Consider the following 22,511-nt stretch of genomic DNA (forward strand, 5'->3'; position numbering starts at 1 on the left):
ACAGCCATCCTCCATGTCTGTTCCCATAGTGTGGGATTAAGTCTTTTCTGGCTATGAATTCACATGCTGCAATGGGTCACATCACCCATCACAGCTACTGCCCCTATAGGAACTAGCGACACTGCCCCTAGACATAGTTCTTACATGCTCGTAGCTTCCTGTTGCCTTTTAACTAAAGCTCATCCCAATAATACATTTCTAATTAAAGCATCTGTCGATTATACCTGGCAATACACTTTATTTTGGCTCTGTTCAATTTTTATATCCCAATCTGTATTGGATTGCCATTTTATAAGAAGGATCACAGTTGAATGGAAAATCAGAGTCTTCATATACAATGTAATGGCCACCTAATTTGAGATGAAGGAGTCCAAGGTGGCCCAGGCTGAGGGTAGTGACATAGCAAACTCAGCTGTTGCTAAGCTTTTTGTTTACTCCTTGGCATTCTATTGTTAACAGCTGACTCTGTCCAATCAGGAACAAGCTTCCAGTAAATGTTCCTGATTGGTGGTAAAAAGGAAAACTCAAGAGAACTTTAGTGATTGGAAAACTGCATTTATACAATTATATGATACTATTTAGGACAACAAATTGTTTCATTAATGAAGTACAGAAAAGGGAGATAATTTGGTCTACTAGGAAAAAGTCACTGAGTTATCTTTGTGGTTTTGGAAGAGTCATTTATTGAAGAGTCAATTTCCTCATGTTTGTGTATCTACAAAATTCTTTGATTATATATAAAAATTTCTAATGAGTTTTAAGGCAAAGCAATACTAGGCGTGGTATTTAGAAGAAAAACAACCCACATATGATGATATAGCTAGCACTATTAGTTTCCTCAGAAACTGGATATAAAAGTGTTTTCATCAACAATATTAACCCAGCGTGCTACTATATCTAAAGGGGCAAAAAAAAAAAAAAAAAAAAAAAAGCTTGGTGTATTCCAGAAGGTCATCTGAGATGAAGCAAATCAGAAGACCCCTTAGACCCTGTCACTGTTTTTGTTGTTGCAGCTTAAGAGTTGGAGAAGGTCTAGAAAATATAAACAAAGAATTATTGAGCTTTCTAAACACCAGGTACTGTTCTTTGTATTTATAGACAACTCCTACAAGACCATGAAATAGGGACTATTTGGGGACCCATTTAATGTATGAGAAAACTGAGGTACAGTGAAGAAGTTAAGCAAATTTTTGAGGCTACAGGGTGAGGAAGTGGGGCAGTGGGGCTGGCCCTTGCGCTTCATTATTATTCTACACTGCTCTCCAAAAAGTAAAACCAGTGTGATTTTTTTTAAATTGCAGGTCTCCTGTAAGAAGATAAACCAAAATTTAGTACTCGTTAATTTTAGAAAGTAAGAACTAAAGAGCATTGATGTGTGTATATTTCTGCCAAATCTTGGGATTAGATGTAAAGTCATCATATGAAATTTATCAACTGTTTGTATAACATGGAGTAACTTTAGAAAATTCTGTAGCAGAAATTGCAGGCATTAAATGATGGTACAGCATCTGAAAGAAATCTGATTTTAAAGGGAAGGGAACGCTGATGGTGCCCTTCCGAGATCTTTACTAGTTAATGCTCCAGTACTTCTAAAACATCACTACACAATACTGACCACAAAAGGAGTTTTTGTTTTATTCTAGATTTCAACTAGAATACATCTTTTTCTTCTCTGACCATCCGCTCTCCCTGTTTTGCTCTAAATTCCTTCCCTGCAGAAAACACAACTTGCCCTGAAGCTCTCCCATATGGAAGAGCTTTCAATCCTACACCACATACCTCAGGCCTGGGTGGTGCAGTGGGTATTCATTTTGCTCTGCATTGCTGCTTCTAAATCAGTTTTCCTCCTCATTCCTTCAAAATCTCTAGAGTCTTTGAACTCCAAGTCACCTGACTCTACTCCACCACCAGGCACAGGTCTACTGCCCCCTCTGACACATCACCTCACTCACTGTGCTGGCATCTGACGCGCCAACTCCTCTTCTGCTGCTTCCTCACTCATTGTCTGCAGTCAGTATGTGCAACCAATTCCTGACATCTCAGTTCTTTGACCTCAACTCAAGCCATCTATTCTTGCACCCAGTCTCAGCCACCCATTTCCAGTCATACCGTCAACTATGATTGCAATTCCTTCCCCAAATCAGCTCATACAGGAATTTTCTTTAGGAATTGTGGCAAAGTTTCTTACTTATGACGCAAATGAAATTTGTTGGAATTGTTCTTTGATTGGAATTTCAACTGGGTTGAAGTCAGGCCAGAGGTGCGTGACCTTGGAATGGAAGACTGATGACAACTCGAGCTTGACAGTATAAGATTTAGCATCTGTTACCTACAAGTTGTCTAAGACACAGAGTGGAGACTTGTGGGGCTGCTCATGATTATTTTGTAAAACACTCATCTAATTTTCCTATTCAATGTGGCTCTCTTAGTCATTAAAATGTCAGGTCGATTTAAGTTTGTGTTGTCACAGAATTTTGTTGCTTCTACTTATGATTCTGTTTCATTCCTCAACTATTGCACACTTTAAGGGTGATGAGCAGTTTTACACATTGAGGAATTTCCTCGTGTATTTTACCAGCTGACCTCCAGAAGTCCATCGTTCCAGAGTATATTTATAACTACAAGACCATTAGCTCTTTTGTACAAATAAGCTTTTAAAAATCCAGAAAACAAATATATAATCATTAACTAATATTCATGTCCATTTACCTTTGGATCTGTGTGAATCCCTTCAGGAAAGGGCCAGGTGCCCGAAAAAGGTTTCCACAAAACAGCACCAGGACTGTGAGGCATATGAATCCCACATGATGGTAATCAAGATTTTGAAAAATAAGTGCTTTTAAGGCTAGTTAATTTGCTCACAGAATACATGATAAATTGGAGAAGAATAAAATATAAGGCTATTAGAGTTCTCCCACCCTGTACTTAGACAGATTTTCTGGCTGTAAAAGACCTCCTGTCTTCTCCCATGCTTTTCCCCTCATTTCAGAACATGCTGTTCTAAATTTACCACATCCAAAAGGAAGGACATGGGAAAAAGTAGTTTTGTTTAAATAAACAAATTGTCCTAGCCTGGAAGGGAAAAAGATAAAAAATAGAAAACCAGTACCCAATTCAGTATTGTCTCTTGAGAGCTCATAGCTTTCCTGAGTTTCCCTAACACGTGTATACCTTGTACTTCCAGTTAGTATATGGTTTTGCTTTTTTTTTTTTTTTAAAGATGTATTTATTTATTTATACAAACACTGGGTACAGTCAGAAGCGGGAGGGTGAGAGAATTCACCAGAGCCAGAACAGGGAGCAGAACAGGCGGGTGCAGCAGGAGAGGTCTGTCACGCCGTGTGGGACCCTCGCCCGGAGGCCGGGGATTGAACCAGCACTGCAGAGGCTGCGGCGGCTTCACAGCCCAGTGCTCAGCCCAGCGCTCAACCACTGCGCCACCAGGGGAGGCCCTGGTTTTGCTTTTTGTGTTTACTATTAGACAAGAGTAACCAAAAGAACAACATAATGTTAACTATAATCCATATGTGTAGAGCTTTAAGAATTCTTATATTAGTTAGGAATTCCTGAATAAATGAACATCTGTGCAAACTTGAAGCTTAACATATATTACCTAATTGATAAACATGAGATAAGGGAAACTGGCAAGATGAGCCTATGTTCTTCTATATCTCTGACATTCTTTAAATATCATAAAGAATCATGAAGAGTTTAAAGATAAAAATACACAACAAAAAAATGATTCTATAAATTCTATAAAAATGTTTAAAACTACCCCTTGGATCAGATCATAATTGCAGTAACATAAATTTATAATTGTACAATTATTTGGTGGCTCTTATCACAAATAAATACTGTAACCAAAATTAGCATTAGAAGTCTACTTTAGAGAACAATCCACTTGTCCTCTAAAAGCATAATAATAAACATCTATATTTCCATCCAATACTCAAAAATATAGAAAGAGAATCACTAATGATTTTAGGGAAAGAAAATAAATGATTAGGGCTTTAGTTTTAGATTAATCTGAAAAAGAAGGACTTGGAAAATACAGTCCGGATGTAACAAGGGTGGTCCCCAGGAAAAGGGGAGGTTCCAGGGACTTGCTATGTGGTCAGGGGCTACCCTTATGTCTATTCTAAATTTTTACTAGAAGGAATGACAAGGTGTCATTTTCCCCACCTCAGGGGTGCCCCCTGAGCAGCTGAGGTGCGTCAGCCCTGCCCACTGGGAGGAGCCCCATAGGGCCCAAAAGACAGAGACCTGTACCTCTTGGCTTCTTTTCAAACTCTCCTCACCCAAATAAATGTGAGGCCAAAGGCGCTTTTATGCCGCCAGGCCTCAGCTAGCTCAAGTTCACTGACTTAGACTCCAGGCAACAACCCAGCCTTGTGTTTTCATCTTATCTGCATTAGGGGATGGTTTGCAATGGTTGGCCTTTTTAAAAGAGGATTCTCCAACTTGGGCATCGCATTATCTTCAACCCAGAAGGGTCCAGTGTGAGAAACAGTTAATTTTGCTGCTGGGGTGGGTGGTCCCTGTGGTGACAACTGTTCCCCTTTAGATGGACGTTAATTGCCCCTCCCACCCTCCAGCTCCTTTTCCTTAGTTTTCCTTAGGAAAGCCCAGGACCAGTGCGTCAGAGGGCAGCCTGGGACTTTTTTCTTATTATTTTTAAAAGATTTGTTTATTTATTCATACAAGAACCAGGGTACAGGCCAGAGGTGTTGTGGGGGGTGGTGGTGAGAGGATTCACCAGAGACAGAGTGGGGAACAGAACAGGCGGATCTACTGAAATGCACTGCTGAGGGGAGCAGCGGGCCAGCCAGGAGAGGTCTGCCGCGCCATGTGGGTATCTCCCTGTCCGGGGATCGAATTTGTGCTGCAGAGGCTGCGGACAGCTTCCTAGGTTGTGTCTTAACCCCTTGCGCCACCAGGAAGGCCCTGGAATGGTGCTGAACTTGAGGCAGAAGCAAGTCACCTCTCGGGGCCAGGGGTGGAGGGCGGTGGCGCCAGCACCACCCGGGCTGCCTCCTGAGGAGTGGACGCCTGAGCGCCCGGGCTTCCTCCTCCGTTTCCTGGTTACGTGCTCGTGAGCAGAAACCAAAGCCTCGGGCCGCGACGCCCGCTTCCCAGAGGGACTGAGGGCCGAGCGCGCCGGAGTGAGACGTGTGGAACTGAGCGCGCCTCATGGCGGCGGCCGAGCGCCGAGCACCCGCCGCCCGCCCTCCGCGCCCGCCCGGGGCCTCCCCTGCTCGCGCGTCCTCCCGTCGCTAGGGGCGGCCCGGGCTCCGCCCCCGGGGGCGGGGCTAGAGCTCCAGGCTGGCCAATGGGCTGGCGCGCTCGTGCCCTCGCCCCGCCCCGCCGGTCTCCCGGGGCTCCCGGGAGCGTGTGTCCGTGTTTGTGTACGTGCGGCTGCTCCAGGGCGGGGAGGCCCCCGGAGCCAAGGGTTAGGCTGCTGGGGCCCGGCCAGAACTGGGGCGCGGCGGTGAGGGGCCCGCCCGGCGGCCTGGGCGATCTTTAAATTCTCCCACACTCGGGCGGGCTGAGCACTCGTACCTGCTCCGCCGCGATTGCCGCCGCTCCGCGCTCCTGCGCGCGCCGGTCCTCTGCTTCAGGGGAAAATGCTGTTGCTGGATTGCAATCCAGAGGTGAGACGCAGGCCCCCCCACTTTCCTGCAGCCTTAAGCTTGCGGATGAGGGTGACAGTGGAAGTGGACCGGTCAGTTGGCGCTGCCGAGTCAAGCCTCTTCAGAACTGTAAGGTTTTGGGAGTGGGGAAGATTTCGACCCTGGGAGGACTTGGGGCAAAGGCGACAGATTGCTGGAGCTGTTCTCTTCTCACAGGTGGATGGTCTGCAGCATCTCCTGGAGGCTGGGACCTCGGTCAACGCGCCCCCGGATCCCTGCGAGCAGTCGCCTGTCCACTTGGCCGCAGGTGGGGGCCTGGCTTGCTTGCTTCTTTGGCAGCTGCAAATGGGCGCTGACCTCAACCAACAGGTAACTAGGTAACGGATTGTTGCTCGTGCAACCCTCTCCCAAATCCACACAAGCATTTCATGAACGCCAAAATGTTGTTTCAGTTGTTATAAACATGTCCATGGCAGATGTACAATGTAGTAACTTTTTTTTCTAGTAACCACCTTATTGTAGTTAAAGGAAACATGAAATTGACTTGAGTAATTTAACCCAATTTATTCATATTTCAATATAAAACATTTACATTTTTACATTTTTCTTTCCGTACTTATGTTTTCACAATCTAGTATTTAAACTGAAGCACACTTCAGTTCAGAATGGCCACATTACCAGTGCCCATTAGCCGTATGATGGACAGCACACGCAGATCTATGTTTATTTCAAAAGGAACAATTATCACAATTGCAAAATTAAGACTCTCAATAAAACACTCGAAATACTTGTCAGGCACGCCCACACCATTATAGTTTCCTACACAAATTTCTTAGGGTAGTTTGCATCTTCCACTGAATAGTCAAGTATGGTGAATTTAGGTTGAAAATTGCTTTACTTCTATAATTCTCTATTTTACTTTTAGCCACTTAAATTTCACTTAATGCATATGGATGTGGCCATACATAATTTTTTATATATGTAAACTTTGGGTTTAATTGCACACTAAAAATGAACTGTAAAAAAAAACCTTAAAAATTTTAGTCCAGCAAATGCAGTTCCAACTGGCCTTCTCAAATAGTTATTCATTAGACTTCACCCACCAATCTACACAAGGAAGTGTTTTGGGGAGAAACTATAATGTGCTTTCTTATCCTTAAGGATGTTTTAGGAGAAGCTCCATTACACAAGGCGGCAAAAGTTGGAAGCCTGGAGTGCCTTAGCCTCCTTGTAGCCCGTGATGCCCAAATTGAGTAAGTATAAAATCAGCAGCTTCAAATTTTTCATTTTCTTTGATTAAACTAGTCAGACGCCTAAAGTTTAATTACATATGCTTTTAAGAATGATACTTGCCGGCCATTCATCTCTGATCTGCCCACACTCACTCTTGTGTAATTTTGCCCACAATAAAGCATTTCTAACTCAAAAAATGATGCTTAATAATTCAGTGTTATCATTTATGTTAACTGTATCTGATAATATAAGTAAAAAATGAATCCTAACAGTCAGAGGTGCAATTCTGTTCATCTATTATGACATTATTACACTTTAGTTTGGGTTAAGGAAATTTCTGCTATAGGAATGCTCATTGAGGGCCTTTGGGTATTTATTCATTGCATTGAACACAGAAATGTCCTAACCTTTCATTCATTCAGAATTGGAGTGCCCAGTCTGTGCTGGACTCTGCTAGCCATTGAGGATACAATAAGCAAAAATGGGCCTTCTGTATACTTCCTTTTTCCTTTCCTGTTTTGTAACCAAAGTGTCCAAAGCTCCTGTGAGGAAGATTATTTTTTCAAAGCCAAATAATTGTCAATTTTTATGTGATTCAATTTTTATCTTAAATTCAGCTTATGTAATAAGAATGGGCAAACTGCTGAAGATCTTGCATGGTCATGTGGATTTCCAGAATGTGCCAAGTTTCTTACAACAATTAAATGCATGCAGACAATAAAATCAAGTGAACGAGATTATATTCCAGTGCTCAGACAGAAACGCAGTTTTGGAAGTGTGGAAAACACAAATGGGAAAAGGAAGTGCTGGTAAGTAACTCAGTTCTTCTTTCCTTCTCCTGCAAGGATCTTTTATTTAGCATAGGATTTATTATTTCATTTAAATACTGATAGTCTTATATCTAAACATATCTTTTCATCTTCATTAATATACTTTAATACTGGTTATAGTTACTAATACTAGATTCTAGAAATCAAAAATTGTCCTGCACAATGGAAGTTTGGGAAGAAAACCTTGAAAAGTTTTTAATGTTAGTGATTTTTACAAACAGATGTCCATTTGGTTATGAAGAGGTTTGAAGAAGGCCTTCACTTCATGCAGACCTACTGCTCATATATAAGCTATGGCTTTTGGTTTGCCAGGAGTGTCTAAACTCCTTCTGAGGAGGAGGAAAACTTTCTTCTAAGAGAAGATGACATTTAATACATGTATTTACATGCCTATAATATTTTTGTTGGACATGCTTTGTCTTTTATTAAAGGAATATCTAAAGATTAAATTCTTTGTATTTATTTGTTCTTTATTGAGGTAACATTGGTTTATAACACTCTATGTGATTTAGGGGAACAGGTTCAGTTCAGATGTATGTTACCAAACTACCCCCCACTCCCACCATAGTCCCCAGAATGCTTTACTTGTGGCCACTGGGTCCCTTTCCTCCCCTTTTGTGCAGTATTTACAACCTTTAGAAAAAATCATAAGCAATCAAACTATACCCCATATTTGATTTGAGATTAAACTTTTCATGAACAAATTTATAATATAATAATGCTATAGTCTTTAATACTTTAAATTATGTTTGGTCGCTGAGGAAGACATAAATTATAGTAAGCATCCTTGTTCCAAAACTCTGGACCTTTCCATCCACACCAGCCCTAGATTTGGGAGAAGAGAAAGGAAAACCTTTTACAAAGTTACAGCACTACATGATTAAGACTGTAACACTTTATAACCCTTAGGGTCTTATGATACCCACATAATTCAAAACTTTGAATTCCTATGCAGCAGAAAAATAACTTATTTGAGTTCATTTCAGATAGACTTTTAAACTTTTAATTCTCTAGTATTTCATCATAGAAATCATTAAAAAAAAAAAAAGAACTTCTTATAGTAACTAATACTCAAAATGCCACATTTTATTGAGTCCAGGATGTATAATTGTACAGTTCTGGCAATGTGGTAGTTTAACTGGCAGTCTGTTTTTCTTAGTAGTCCACAGAAACTACTGTGTACCATGCAGTGGCTCTCAGCTGTGAGGAAATATGATGAAAAATATGATTTTGTCCCTTTAGTTGTATCCTATCCCCCTCATTTTCCTCAGGTTTTAAACATTCCTCTCTCCATTCTTCCTATCAGTATTAATCCTTTTCCCTAGGAGAGAAAATTACTTTCAAACAAAACCTCATCATGAATATAAAAGTCTTATCAAATTTTCTAGGACATTGATTTATTTTCTTAAAGACCCAGCTAAATGGTCTGTTTGTATTAAATACTACTGAAATGAAATGCACTGGGAAATACTTGTGAGGAGGCTAGCTAAGATTCCTAATATACCACTGAGTCACAAGCAGTGGTCTCATTCCTTCTACTAAGTTAGAAGCTGCTGAGTATTCTGGCAGGGACCTAATACGGAGGCGGGATATGGCAGCAGCAGGACTGAATGGAGATGCTGTTTAATTTTTTTCATTTTACAGAAGTAAGACACATTGTTAAAATCAAATATCAAAGTTAAAAAAAAAGTCCTCCATCAGTCTTACTCCTGTGTCTGCAGGTAACTACCATTAAGTCTGACTTATGTCTTTGAGATTTGTTTCAATACATAAATTCCTATTCATTATCTAATTTTTTTCAGCAAAATTTTCTCCCTGTTAATGTCTGAAAATCTCTTTTCTTAATGATAAACAGAAAAAAAAAACTCTTGTAGTATCCCTGTTTTAACCTTTTTCAATCCTTTCACACATGAAGGCCTTCTCCAGGTAACCAGACTCAAATTTTTTTTTTTTTACAAAGAAGTGGGTAGAGAGGGCGCCAAAGCCAGAAACTGATGGGAGTAGATAAGGGAGTGACACTTTTCCTTTGAGGTGACTGGCATGGGAACTTCAGACAGGAGAGACAATAAAGAGAGGTCAGGCAAGGGCAGAACTTCCCCTGAGGCTCCTAAGGTTGAGTTAATGTTTGTATCCTTGCAAAATTCCTATGTTGAAACCTAATCCCCACTGCTGGTATTGGATGTGGGGCCTTCGGGAGGTAATTTGGTTATGAGGGCAGAGCCCTTACGACTGGGACTAGCACACTCCCTAAAATGGTCCCAGAACATCCCTTCACCAGTGAAGACAGTGGAAAAGTCCACTCTACGAGCTAGGAGGTGGTCTGAATCTGCAAGTGCCTTGATTTTAGCTTTCCCAGCCTTCAGATGAATGAGAAATACATTTCTGTTGTTTATAAGCCACCCCATGAATGGGACAGTAACCTGAACAGACCAAATCAGTCCCCAGGACTCCTGGGTTGAATGAAGAGTCAATAGTTCTTCTGATGGCCAGGCCCTGACTTCATGGTTTCTTGTATATAAGCACTAATAGAGCAAAGGACTTTGTGTCATTGAAAGCTTTTACAGAAATATACTAGCAAAGAGTACAACTCTCAAAGTAACCAGGGACAGTGCCTTACTCTACTAAACTACTTCAAAAAATCCTATGTATATAATCTATCTAGGGCAAAATCACTCAAGTCAGTCAAAATAAGTAATTATATTATTTATATATCACTCCTCCGATTATGATAATTAAGTGTTCTCATGGGCCTTTAAGATAAAAATCTAAATTCCAAACTCCTCCCAGTGGATTAGCTCGCTTGCTGTGGCTCCTTTCCTGGCAGGTGGCATGCGGCCTCGGGTGACAAAGCCTCTCTACTTGTTCAGTTCTTTCTCATGTTCTGCTTCTCTGTCTGGCTCATGATTACTGCTCTTCTGACTTGGCTGCTGCCTAGCCCTCCAGGCACACCTCTTCACAGAGCTCTGCCTTGGGGGGGGGGGGGGAAGTGGCAGGAAACACTCATCACAGCCTCAGAATAATGCCAGACAATGAGGATCATTACCCTCAGCTAATAATCTTTCTGTTATAGTTAGTTTTGGGATCCTTTGGTCCTGACTTCTCTACTTTGTGTCTAAATTTGTGTTAAACAGGTACTTACCTTTTCTAAAATAACCTGCAGATCTTCAGCACCAGTGTAATGTGGATCTAGAATCAGAAATTTTATCTGCCCTGTGATCTCATTCCACGCAACTCCCAGAATTGTATGGGCCAAAACGCCTCCTCCTATAGGAGAGGAGATACACAATATGAGAGGGTATAAATGTACCTCATCTTCCTATTTACCTTAAATTTTACAAGATTATTTTGGTGTTTAATTCATCTAACAGCATTAAAATGGACTATCCTCTTTTGTAAAAGACCACAGGCAGTGTCAAATATACACTGAAAAAATACAATTACATCTTCGAAACATACCACTGTATCTATAACTGTATAACATGTACATTGTACCACCACATCCATAGAATTATCAGAACTGGTCTGGGAAAGGGCCATGGAGGGCCCAACACCTCTCAGGAGAGGAACACTCGCTGCTGTGGTACCTCTCTCAGCAGCTGGGCCTCCGGCTCCAATGATTCAGTCCATCTACTTACTCACTTCCTTCTGATGTTTTGCTGAAATCTGCCTACTTCCATTTCTTACACACTAGTCTTTCTTTGCCTGGTTTCACTACACGTCTTGTTCTTCATAGAATCAGGAAGCTTTAAAGCAGCTAATCCAATCCTCTTATTTTATAATTAAAACCCAGAGGTTAAACAATTTGCACAATGTCATGCAACCAGCCAAGATAGTGACAGTCATAACTTGTGATGCTCAGCAGAGTGGCCACTGCCTCTTTTCCATACTTCACTCAACTCTTCAAATATAAGACCACAGTTACCATTTCTCGTCTTAAACTTTACTTCTTCTGGTTACTATTATGTTTTCTGTAACTTCCCCACTACCCTGGAAATTAAATAAAAAACCCAGAGATCACTTTGTATGATATAAAAGTTAATTTAAAAATGTTTGAAAATTTCTGATGTCACGTGATATTAAATATTTACATTAATGATAAGTATTATATACTCTTCACTTTATTGAAAGAGCCCAAAATGTCCAAAACACCTTACCAATCATTACTGGAGTTCCTTCATTCTGGAAATGATTAGCCAGTTCCCGGCCTTGAGAAGCCATTTCAGAACCTTGGCTAGAAAGAAACCATTTTTTATCAGGTGTGCTATTTCTAACACTAAGGTCAAATAACCAGCTTGGGAGCCAATGTTTTCTACCTTTTCATTTTGGCATATTAAAAAACATTATATAATTTTTTTTTTTTTTTTTTAGTTTGGCACTATTTTTATTTATTAAGTTTATTTATTTTCTTACATAGTTGTTAATTTTTGGATAGTATTTGATTTCTCTCCTCAGGTGTAGTCCCCGTAGTACTCCCACCAACATAGCAGCCCTGATTCATCACCATGTTCCCTTGTACTCTTCCCTCCCCTGAAAAACATATATTTAAACAAAGTTAAGTGGTAGAGAACTGACTTAGAGAGCAATTTGAAGAAACATAACTTCTCAAAATATTTAAAGGCACTAAATGTGCTAATTCTTTGTTTCTGGAATTGCACAGAAGGTCCTGGGTTTTTTAACATCAAGTTGAAATTGGTCACCTTGATGCCTTACATGGCTCTTTGGGATGTATTTAATTATCAGAAAAATGCATTTTAAAGTCTTGAGTTCTTATCTTCTTGCTATCAGACTCTGAGTATGTATTTCCACATCTTTAACTTGGATCTGCCCTGTCTACAGAGATTTGAGATCTATAAGAGATGTTTGTGAAGCTAATGTAAAAACTCTAACATTCTTTCAAGTATAACATACTATTTTTAGAGAATATCTCAATGTCCTACATAGTTGTTCTTTCATGATGAGAAAGAAAAATGGGCAGTTAAAGGGAAAATTTTTTTTTTTTTTAGAATGGAGCTGCCAGGCAATGTTAAACCTTAGCTTTTCCTAAATCAGGAGTATATTTTTTAAGATTTTATTTTATTTATTTATACAAGCACTGGGTACAGTCAGAAGCTCGGGAGGGTGAGAGAATTCACCAGAGCCAGAGCAGAGAAGAAAACAGGCAGACTGAGGAAGTACACTGCTGAGAGGAGCAGCGGGTGGCAGAAGAGGTCTGTGAGCCATGTGGGACCCTCGCCCAGCGGCCGGGGATTGAACCGGCGCTGCAGAGGCTGCGGGTTCGCAGCCAGTGCTCTACCGCTGCGTCACCGGGGAGGCCCAGGAGTATATTTTTTAATGTTTCAAAACTTTTACTTTTTAAACTCTGTGTGGTCCGCTACTTAATCTATCATTTTTCGTTAGTATTGACTGCACAGCTAATCCAAGTTGCAACTGTGAAATCAGATGTATCAAACCCCGCGGACAATAGAATAATCTTTCTCTAGTTACTGAGGTTATCATAATAGAACATGCATTCTAAAATAATGTTCATAAATAGGGAGTAAACTGGATATGGACAGAGAAAACAATTTTATTTAACTTATATTTGCTTGTATTTTGTTATTAGAATTATGATTAAAATATATTGGAAAAAGTAAAATGAAAATCTTATTCAAATGCACTGGTTTAAAATCTTAAGGAGAAAAAGAGCAGGGAATAAAAAGGTTCGTTATAGGTGAGCATTTGATTTTTCCACTCAAGATATTTTAGAGACTTGGACATTAAATACTAGAGTCTGCCTAACTTCATTCAAAGTTTCCAAGTTTTCCTCTTCTAGGCTAAAATTAGGCTTATTCAACACAACTATATACCACATAATTCTAGAAAAAAGTTTATTTGAGAACTAAAAGGGCTCCTAAAAAATAACTAAAAAATTTTAGGGTCAAAAAAATGAGATTTTGAAAGCAACAGATTATGTAGAAGAGAAAGGAGTGAAAACATGAGAGGGGAAATGTAATTTTCCATTATTTTAATAAAAATGACAAACTAACTTTGAAATGATTTATCTAAATTCTTAAAGTGTCCTTACCTGACAAACAATATTTTTGAAGTTATACCAATCAGTTGATTTAGTACAAGCTGTACCTCAATAGATCCAATCCACTGCCGTGATCCCACAAATGTTGCTGGTTTGTCCCCTGCATCAACTAGAGCCTTTACATATTTAAAAATACAAAAGATTCATACACAAGACAGCTGTTAAAAATTATAGTTTGGACATTTTCCCTGATTACCAATATTTTCCCCCTCAAAACAAAAATAAATCTGTACCATATGGTAATAATTATTATTAACAGCATATTAAGGGCTAATGAAATCTACAACTGATTGTAATTTAAAATGGTACCTGCTGAATTTCTTTGTGTGTTGGAATGGATCTCTCTGTATAGCCCTGATGTTTGAACCAAGAGCAGATGGTCTGCAGAGACCGGTAAGCACAGCCCCAGCCATTGTCATCTATCCGATCCTGCATATAATGATGATAACCATAGATGCCCTGGACCACTTGAATCTGTAGAAGAAGAAACATAGTCAAATATTAACTTTAGATGTACATATTCTATACATACATACCTGAGTCATTTTTATTGTCCTTAGAACTAAACTGTTATTTTAGTTCCTTATAAAAATACCTTTACAGAACTACAGTTTAATATTATACCCTTGTAGCTTTTTATTAAATGTCCAAAACCCTTATCAAAGCTTACAGGCCTGGCAAGTTCTGCCTTCTGGACTCCTCTGCAACTTCATCTCCTACCATTTTCCCCTTGTCCTCATTCTGCTTTAGGTTTCGATATGCCAGGGGTAATAGGATCTCAAGGCCTTATAGTTCTCTCTTCCTGGAACACTCATTTCCCCAATAATTTTACAGCCTGCATCCTTACTTTACTCAGCCACATAGTTCTCTGATCATCCAACCTTAAAATGGCATATTTACTCCCTCACACCTGCTTCTTGCTCTGGCTATCACTCTCTATCATCCTGCCTATTTTTTTCAAAGCATTTATTGCTACTTGACACATTATTTTTTACTATGCCTGCCCACCCATTCTAATATGTGACTTCAATATGTGTATGCACTATGTCCTATTTATTTCTGGTCCCAACTTCTATAACAAGCTTCTGTAACAGTTTAAAGTCCACAAATATTGTTGAATAAATAATGAGTGAAGGAAGAAATAAGGAATGAAAAAATGAAGGGTTCGAATAATGGGATATATGAAAAATGTTTTTGCAGTTTTGTAAACCTGCCATGAATACAGCCCAGAAATTGTTTTACAGGTGAGTTTTACTAAGTGATCAAGGAAATATCAGGCCAATCTTATAAAAACTCTACTAGAAAACAAAAAAAGGGAACACTCCCGAGCTCTTTCAATGAGACAGTCTATTACTGACATGAAAATACATGAGAACAGTATGAGAAAAGAAAATTATAAGCCAATATCATTCATGAACATAAATGCAAAAAGCTTAACAAAATATTTACAAACTAAATCTAGCAGATAATAAAAAAAAATGAATCATAACCAAACTATGTTTACCTCATGAATGCAAATCTCTTATCATTTGGAGATTTATGTTGAAGTATTTGGGTATAAGTAGCAAGAGCTTTATAATTTTCTCAAGACTCAGGGGTAAAAAGAGAGAAATGAAACATACAGACATTTGTGTACAGAAATGTTTGTCTAGCAAAAAACCTGGGGAAACAATCATACAGAGGTAAATCTACAGCAGTAAAGAGAACCAACGTACAGTCAGACATAACAGAGTGAAAAACAAGTTGTAGAAGATTATAAACAGAATTACACCAATTTTATAGGTTGAAAATCAAGCAAAACTAAGCTACCTTGTTGAGGGACTATATACGTATATGGTGAAACTACTTAAAAAAAGGAAGTGAATGGGGCCTCCCCTGGTGGTGCAGCGGTTGAGCGCTGGGTTGCGAGGCTGCCCGCAGCGCCAGTTCAATCCCCAGCCGCTGGCGAGGGTCCCACAAAAAAAAAAAAAAAAAAAAAAAAAAAAAAAAAAAAGGAAGTGAATGATGAACATACTAAGTATAGTAGTTCCTCTTGGGGTGTGGCAGAGGCAGAGGAATGGATAAGGAAGGAACACACAGATTAATCATGCTGTAATTCTTAAATTGGGCAGGGAGCTCCCTAGTATTCATTTCATTACTATGCTTTACAACTTATATGTTATTTATATATATCAAATATAACATTAAAAATGTTTCTTGTATTTTTGTAATATTAACCTAGTTCACTGTCAAAAATCAATCAGCATTCATTCAGTACCTTCTGAGTGTACTGAAAGGGTTGGAAAATTATGTGTTAGGGATAATATACTTTATAAATCAATCAAATTAATCAAAAAATACACTGGGTACAAATGTAAAAAAACACTAATGACATTAATGATCAATTGATTCCCATAAATAATTGGTTAAACTCACCACAGCAGTCTCTATGTTAGGTGGATTGAGATAAGTATGTGGATTTCTAATGTAACCATCTTTGTATGGTTCATCTGGAAAGTGATAAGCATTAGACCTTCTGAAATATGGTCTATTATGAGGCAGACTGAAGAGATCATGTAACTCCTAAATGAAATCAGAATCAAGAGAAGTTCATGATTTACATTTCTATTCAGTATCTATAAAACATAAGACAGTTAACTAGAAAAGTTACTAAATGTACATATGATTTCATTTACTAAGATCAAAGAGGGTGAGCTTTAAATTAAAGCTAGGTAAGACTTAATTTTGCTTATTTGAGTGCATGGATGAAAACTGGGAGGGAAAACAGAAAATAAAATTTATTAGAGTGAGAGAACTGAAATAATTTAAAATTATTTATTGTAATAGTCTGTTAAAATACTTCCAGTTTAAAGATTTGTTTTTGAAAGTCTTGTAAATAAGTAAATTATAACAACAATATAAATATATGTAAGTATTTTGAAAAGTCATGTTTAGAGTGCTTAACAAATATAAAAGTAAATTATATAGCAGAAATTGGAGGCTTTAAACCAACCTATATGGCATGAAAATGAAAATACACACACCTGTTTAAAATGCAATATTTTTCCAGTTGTATAAAAATAGTTACTTTGAAAACTTTGACAATTTTTTTCATGTCTTCTATGTATTCTAGCTGTTTGAATTGAATTGTAAGTTTGAGTAGCCGTAGCTGTTGCTTCTATAAATCAATTTATCTAGCACTTAAAAAGAGGTACTGAGGATTACAGCATTATACTGCTTCACAGAGGCATGAATCAGGAAGATGTTCGCATGGTGTAGTTTGATGGCTGCTAGGCAAGGCCACACATCAAATATATGCTCCAAAACCAGTCAGTTTGCCAAAAAATCTTATTTCCTTGAATGCTGATCATGTTTTCTTCAAAATGCCTCTAGAAAACCCAAAGAACTCTGGGAGGTAGGGAACGGAATATTACCATAAATCTTAATCAGAATTAGCATATATTTTTCCTTCCCTAACTGTAATTTTGTCTCTTTGCACAAATCTAGAAATAATGGCAGGGAAAAGGAATTTGCTCTAGGCATGCAGGCACATTTTCATTTCTATATTTCATTATGGAAAAATAAAAAAATTCATAGCACATCTATATACCACATCAAGCATATGAAATTAAAATGTCTCTTGGTTTAGCATATTTTTTCATTAGTACTTATAAAAGATCTATGAGGACAGAATTAAATTATATACGCAAAACTAGTAGTTTGCTTCCACACTTTTAAATTAAATCACAAAACAATTTCCATTTATTAGAAATACCTAATTAAATACAAAACAAATAACAGTCATTACATTTTTTCTAAAAATAAATGAACTGGTTTTACCTTCCTGTAGGCCTGTAGCTGCCCATCTGGAATTCCTGATGGATATGAAATTGTTACAAGGCTTTTTTTCCCTGGTAATAAAAAGTGCAGTGGTTCAGGGACTACAATAGATGTTCCTTTCATATATTTCAAAAGGCACTTTTCCATATCAGTTAGTTGATTAAGAATTGCATCAACTAGAAGTTTACGAACTCTGTGGGGGAAAATGTACAGGTGTGTTAACAAAAGTTATAATGGCAATGATAAATGAATGTGTAGCAATAATAGATCCTAAACATAGTAAAAGAACTCTATTGGACCAGTTTTATTAAGGGAAGTCTAAATTATGCAAAGTAAAATAAACTGTATATTTCCTCTGTGTACAAACAGAACAACCCCTATGCAAAGTAAAATAAACTGTATATTTCCTCTGTGTACAAACAGAACAACCCCATAGCATACAAACACCAACACCTTTAGCATACTACCCTACTCTTTTTAAGTAAGCACTTAATTACTAAGAGATTCTGTTTAATAATAAACAAGGAGTAAATCACAGTAAAAAAACACAAGCCTGGATATGCTTCTATGGTATTTAAAAATGGGCCCTGATTCCCTTGGGGGAGGGTCCTCATTTAAATGCACAGTGGTACCGTAAACTACTTACTTTCCCCATGCTTCCTCTGGAGCAACAGATACAACTGCATCTACTGGTAAAGTCATATTAACATAGTGGTGTCCTCCGCTCTCCCTTTCGATGACCGGGGTTACAGCTGCCAGAGAGGTTGACATTTCCAGCATAAGGTCTATATTTACTATTTGATGCTATATGACAAACAGTAATAAGTCAATTTGTAATATATGGAACTATAAATATGAAGGATAAGAAAAAGGACTTTATAAAACTGTATTACAGTGGACTGTTTATAAATTCTTCCATGAGTCAAAATAATCAGAGAAATGAAGAGTGAAGAATAAAGATGAAATCAAACTGACCATTTATTGATAAATTCTAAAGCTGGTACAGGTTCACTAGAGTTCATTATCCTAGTTGCTACATTTTTGCACAGACAAGATAAAAATAACCACACATCAGAGGAATTTTTAAAAATACATGATACTAAACCCTCCTGATCTAAAGCTATAAAGAAATGTAAAGAAATATCCAACTTTATATTGTTTGATTTTGACAGTGTAGGAAACAATTCTGAAAATACTCTTTGCATATTAAAAAAAAATGAGCAAAATACTGAGGATTCTGAGAGTCAGATTTCTCACTGGGAAAATATTAGTAACTGTGAGGTTGAAGCAGAATGGGAGGTATCAATATGATTTACATAGATAAATATGAATGTGTTCTGCGTATGTGCAGTAAATGTTTAGGATGTTATCTATACACAGCTGTTTTCTGAAAACCAGCTAGAATAGGGAAAAAACATGAGCTTAGAAATGATAGGAAATGTCAGAATTGTTCAAAAAGACAGAATCAAAATGACATTGGCTCATCAACAGATGCTTCTATTGGCTAAATCTTAGAAAATATAAGGATCAAAATAACTAATAATAGTTAACAAATTATAATTCATTGCATGAAATAAGGATCCATATTTTCATGCAGATACTAAACAGATAAAGGGAAAGCTCTTCTCATAGTATGTCATCTAATAAATGTTGAAGGAAATGAAAGAAATCACTTGGCAACTATTAAATCAATACAGGATTCTGGCAAAACGTATCAATGGAGAGTCAGCGGTGGTGATTAAATATCTGCTGAGGAATAAGCTACATAAATAGTCTCAAATAAGATATATAGTTTCTGTAAGCTAATTTCTAATCATAAGGGACAAAACCAGTGGTGAAATCCTGCAGTTACCACATGTAGTGATAAGAGTCAACATCTCCAATATTAGGAACAAACTCCTAACGAAAGCCTTTTTAATGGGATGTGCGGGGAAGGACACATTGCTTCTGTGGTAAACTAACAACAATGCACAACCTGAACCTAATCACGAGGAAGCATGAAACAAACCCCAATTGAAGAACATTCTATAAACTAACTGGACTGTTTTAACCAAAATGTCAAGTTCCAACTACCCCTAATACTCAAAGCATTATCTACAGGCCTCACCTAGCAAAATCGGTGAGAGGTAATCACTCGTACTGGTTTAAAACCAGCTGAACCAAGAACAATGTGAGATAAATCATGTATTATTTGCTGCCTCACTCAGTATGTGTCACTGTCATGTTTCAGAGTGACTTTTAAAATTTATTTTTAAATAATCTATAAACTACTCAAGCTGTGGGAGCAAAGAAAGCATTCAAAACAAAACAACAACTATAAAACAGAGAAATAACCTCTGGTAAGCCTTTCAATCTTTCTGGATCTCAATAATCTGATCTGAAAACATGAGAGAGTTGGATTAAATTATCGCTATGCTCTCACTCAATTTCAAATTCATGCATTTAAAGTTTTTACCACTAGGAAGACAGATGATTCGCTTACCATGTCTGCTAACTTTTTGTCTTTCTTTTTCATGAATTTTCGTTTTGTATCTTCTTCCTGTTCAAATCTAAAATTTTAGCACATGAAGATGTTTATAACATAAAATGATGTTTTGAAAACATTTCTAGTAATCTTCAAATATACTTACTGAATAAAGCGCATTATGTTCTTACAAGCAGAACTATCAGTCAATTCTCCTGGAATGGTATTTATATCACTGTTAGGCCAGATGTACACAGAGCTGTGGCAAATTCTGAACACAAGTGCATCTGAAGACAGCTTTTTTGACAGGTCACTCAACACATGTTTTAGAGCTTCCCTGACAAAAGTTTCTAAATTAAAATATAAATAGAAGTCAATGAGAACAAATTTAAATTTTTTAACATAAATGCTTCCAAACATACAAAGAAGATCATAGTAAAACTGAGTCTGAAATATCCATTCCCCAGAATCAATAACTTCAAAATACTTTTCTTTTAAAAAAATTAAGATACAATTCAGGTGGTAAAATTAATTCTTTCAATGGTATAATTCATAGCTTTTGGTATATTGGTAAGGTTTTGTAATTATCACTATCTAGTTGTAGTCCTGTAATTATTATTTCTGGGGTGTTTTCATCACCCCAAAAGAAACCCCGAACTTATCAGTGATCCATGGCAATTATTAATCTACTTTTTGTCTATAGATCTGCCTATTCTGGACATCTCATCTTAAACCACACATTAGGTGACTTTTTGTGCTGGCTTCTTTTACTCAGCATAATACTTTCGAGATTCATCCATACTTTAGCATGAATAACACTTTGTTCCTTTTTCACGGGCAAATAATATTTCATTGCATGAATATAAACACCCTTTGTAAATTTAGTCATTTATAAGTTGATACTCATTTTGGGTTGTTTCTACTTTTTGGCTAACATGAGTCACAATTTTCTACGAATATTTGAGCACAAGCTATTGGGTGGATGTGTTTTCAATTCTCTTGGATGATCACCTATGTGTAGAATTGCTGGGTGACGTGGTCAATATGTTTAACTTTTTGAGCAACTGCCAATCTATTTTTCTAAAGCAGCTACCTCATTTTATATTTCCACAGGATTGCATGGAGATTCTAACTACTTTCAAAATATCAAATTAGCAATAAATACCAAATTAGCAATAAAACTGTTGAATGAAATTTCTCTGTAGTCCTTTTTCTTCTTGAACTATGTCCCACTGAAACTGTATTCTAAAGTCACAGTACTTTCTTTCTCTGTGTGGTAATGTCACCAACTTGATATTTGTTTGGATTCATTTTCAAGGATTTCCATCTCAAATGAAACAATCTCAAACTCCTCACTTGCTTCCTCTGACAGTCTTTACCCTATGTGTGGCAGTAGCCCAAGTCAGAAGAGGAAGACATCCCAGAATTCAGTTTATATAAACCCTACTGATTTTTCTTCCATAGAGTACTATATTCCAAAGTAATGTAACATTCCAGAAGGGGTGCTCTAAAGACTCAGGGTTGTGCACAGTTGCAAGTCTGCAATGTAGGGGTTTGGGTACATAATTTATTGGACTGTTGGACAAGTCATGATGCATTTTTGCTTGAAAAACAGAAAAGACACATCATGACTTTTCCAACAACCCAATACAATGTCCTCATTGTGGATATGCACAACTGCAGTGGACAGTAGTTTTTCTTAAGGACAGGGACAAAGGAATTCCATGAACTAGTAGTGAAACTTATTCTCTCTCTCAGTTCCATTTGCAAAATGAAGAGACCTTCTGTACATTTTACCATCAATATTATAATCAGAAAGGAGAGAGTTTTGGCAGACTTACCATTAGCAGTAGCTAGCTGAAAGGCCAGGTCAAGGCCTCCTCTTATTCTGAAGAGTATATCCATAGTCTCTGAAATCACCTAGGACAAATAAAATAAATCTGTATTTATTTTCCATTGTAAAACAAAACATACTCATATTAATTATAATCTAAATTTAGGTTTAGGCATTAAGTTTGACACTTTAAATTACTTCATGACTAAAAATCTTGGTATGGACCCAAACAAAACACCCTAAATTCTAAATCAGGGATTCTTGTTTGTTCTACATTGAAATCACCTAAGGACCTTAAAATACAAATCCCTGGACTACATCCCAGAGGTTATGATTAAATGATGTAGGGTAGGCCTAGGCACAGGGTATTTAAAAGCTACCTCCACTCCTTTCCCTGCATCAGTAATTGTAATGTGAAAGGTTGGGGATCACTGCTCTAAGACAAGATTTCTAAATCATAGTCTTAATAATAGGTTTAATAATGACATGAGTGTATTAATGGTAAAGAAATAGTTTAAGAATGTGACAAGAACACTGCCTAATATAATAGCACCTGGTGGTCAAGATAATAAGAGGAACCCAATGTATGAATGGTAGTAGGAGTAACAATTGGTGGGGCTGTTCATAG

At 37.6% G+C, this 22,511-nt stretch overlaps 2 protein-coding genes across 2 annotated transcripts; one reads left to right on the forward strand and one right to left on the reverse strand.

Moving 5' to 3' along the window:
• Positions 1–5,624: 5,624 nt before the first annotated feature.
• On the forward strand, positions 5,625–7,676 carry ANKRD37 (ankyrin repeat domain 37; the record flags this gene model as incomplete). The annotated part of the gene is made up of 4 exons (XM_084231978.1): positions 5,625–5,651; positions 5,847–5,999; positions 6,792–6,883; positions 7,481–7,676. 4 exons carry the CDS (start codon positions 5,625–5,627, stop codon positions 7,674–7,676), a joined length of 468 nt encoding a protein of 155 aa, XP_084088104.1.
• Positions 7,677–8,431: 755 nt separating this feature from the next.
• Positions 8,432–21,963, reverse strand: UFSP2 (UFM1 specific peptidase 2; the record flags this gene model as incomplete). The annotated part of the gene is made up of 11 exons (XM_084231236.1): positions 21,891–21,963; positions 20,216–20,399; positions 20,068–20,134; positions 18,232–18,389; positions 17,586–17,778; positions 16,182–16,328; positions 14,076–14,240; positions 13,758–13,882; positions 11,848–11,924; positions 10,833–10,957; positions 8,432–8,518 (listed from the first exon to the last, which is right to left on the reverse strand). Exons 1-11 carry the CDS (start codon positions 21,952–21,954, stop codon positions 8,432–8,434), a joined length of 1,392 nt encoding a protein of 463 aa, XP_084087362.1. The 5' UTR covers positions 21,955–21,963.
• Between the last annotated feature and the right edge of the window lie 548 nt (positions 21,964–22,511).

This window comes from Talpa europaea (assembly GCF_964194135.1).
Source record: "Talpa europaea genome assembly, chromosome: 4".
In the NCBI taxonomy this organism is placed as follows: Eukaryota; Metazoa; Chordata; class Mammalia; order Eulipotyphla; family Talpidae; genus Talpa; species Talpa europaea.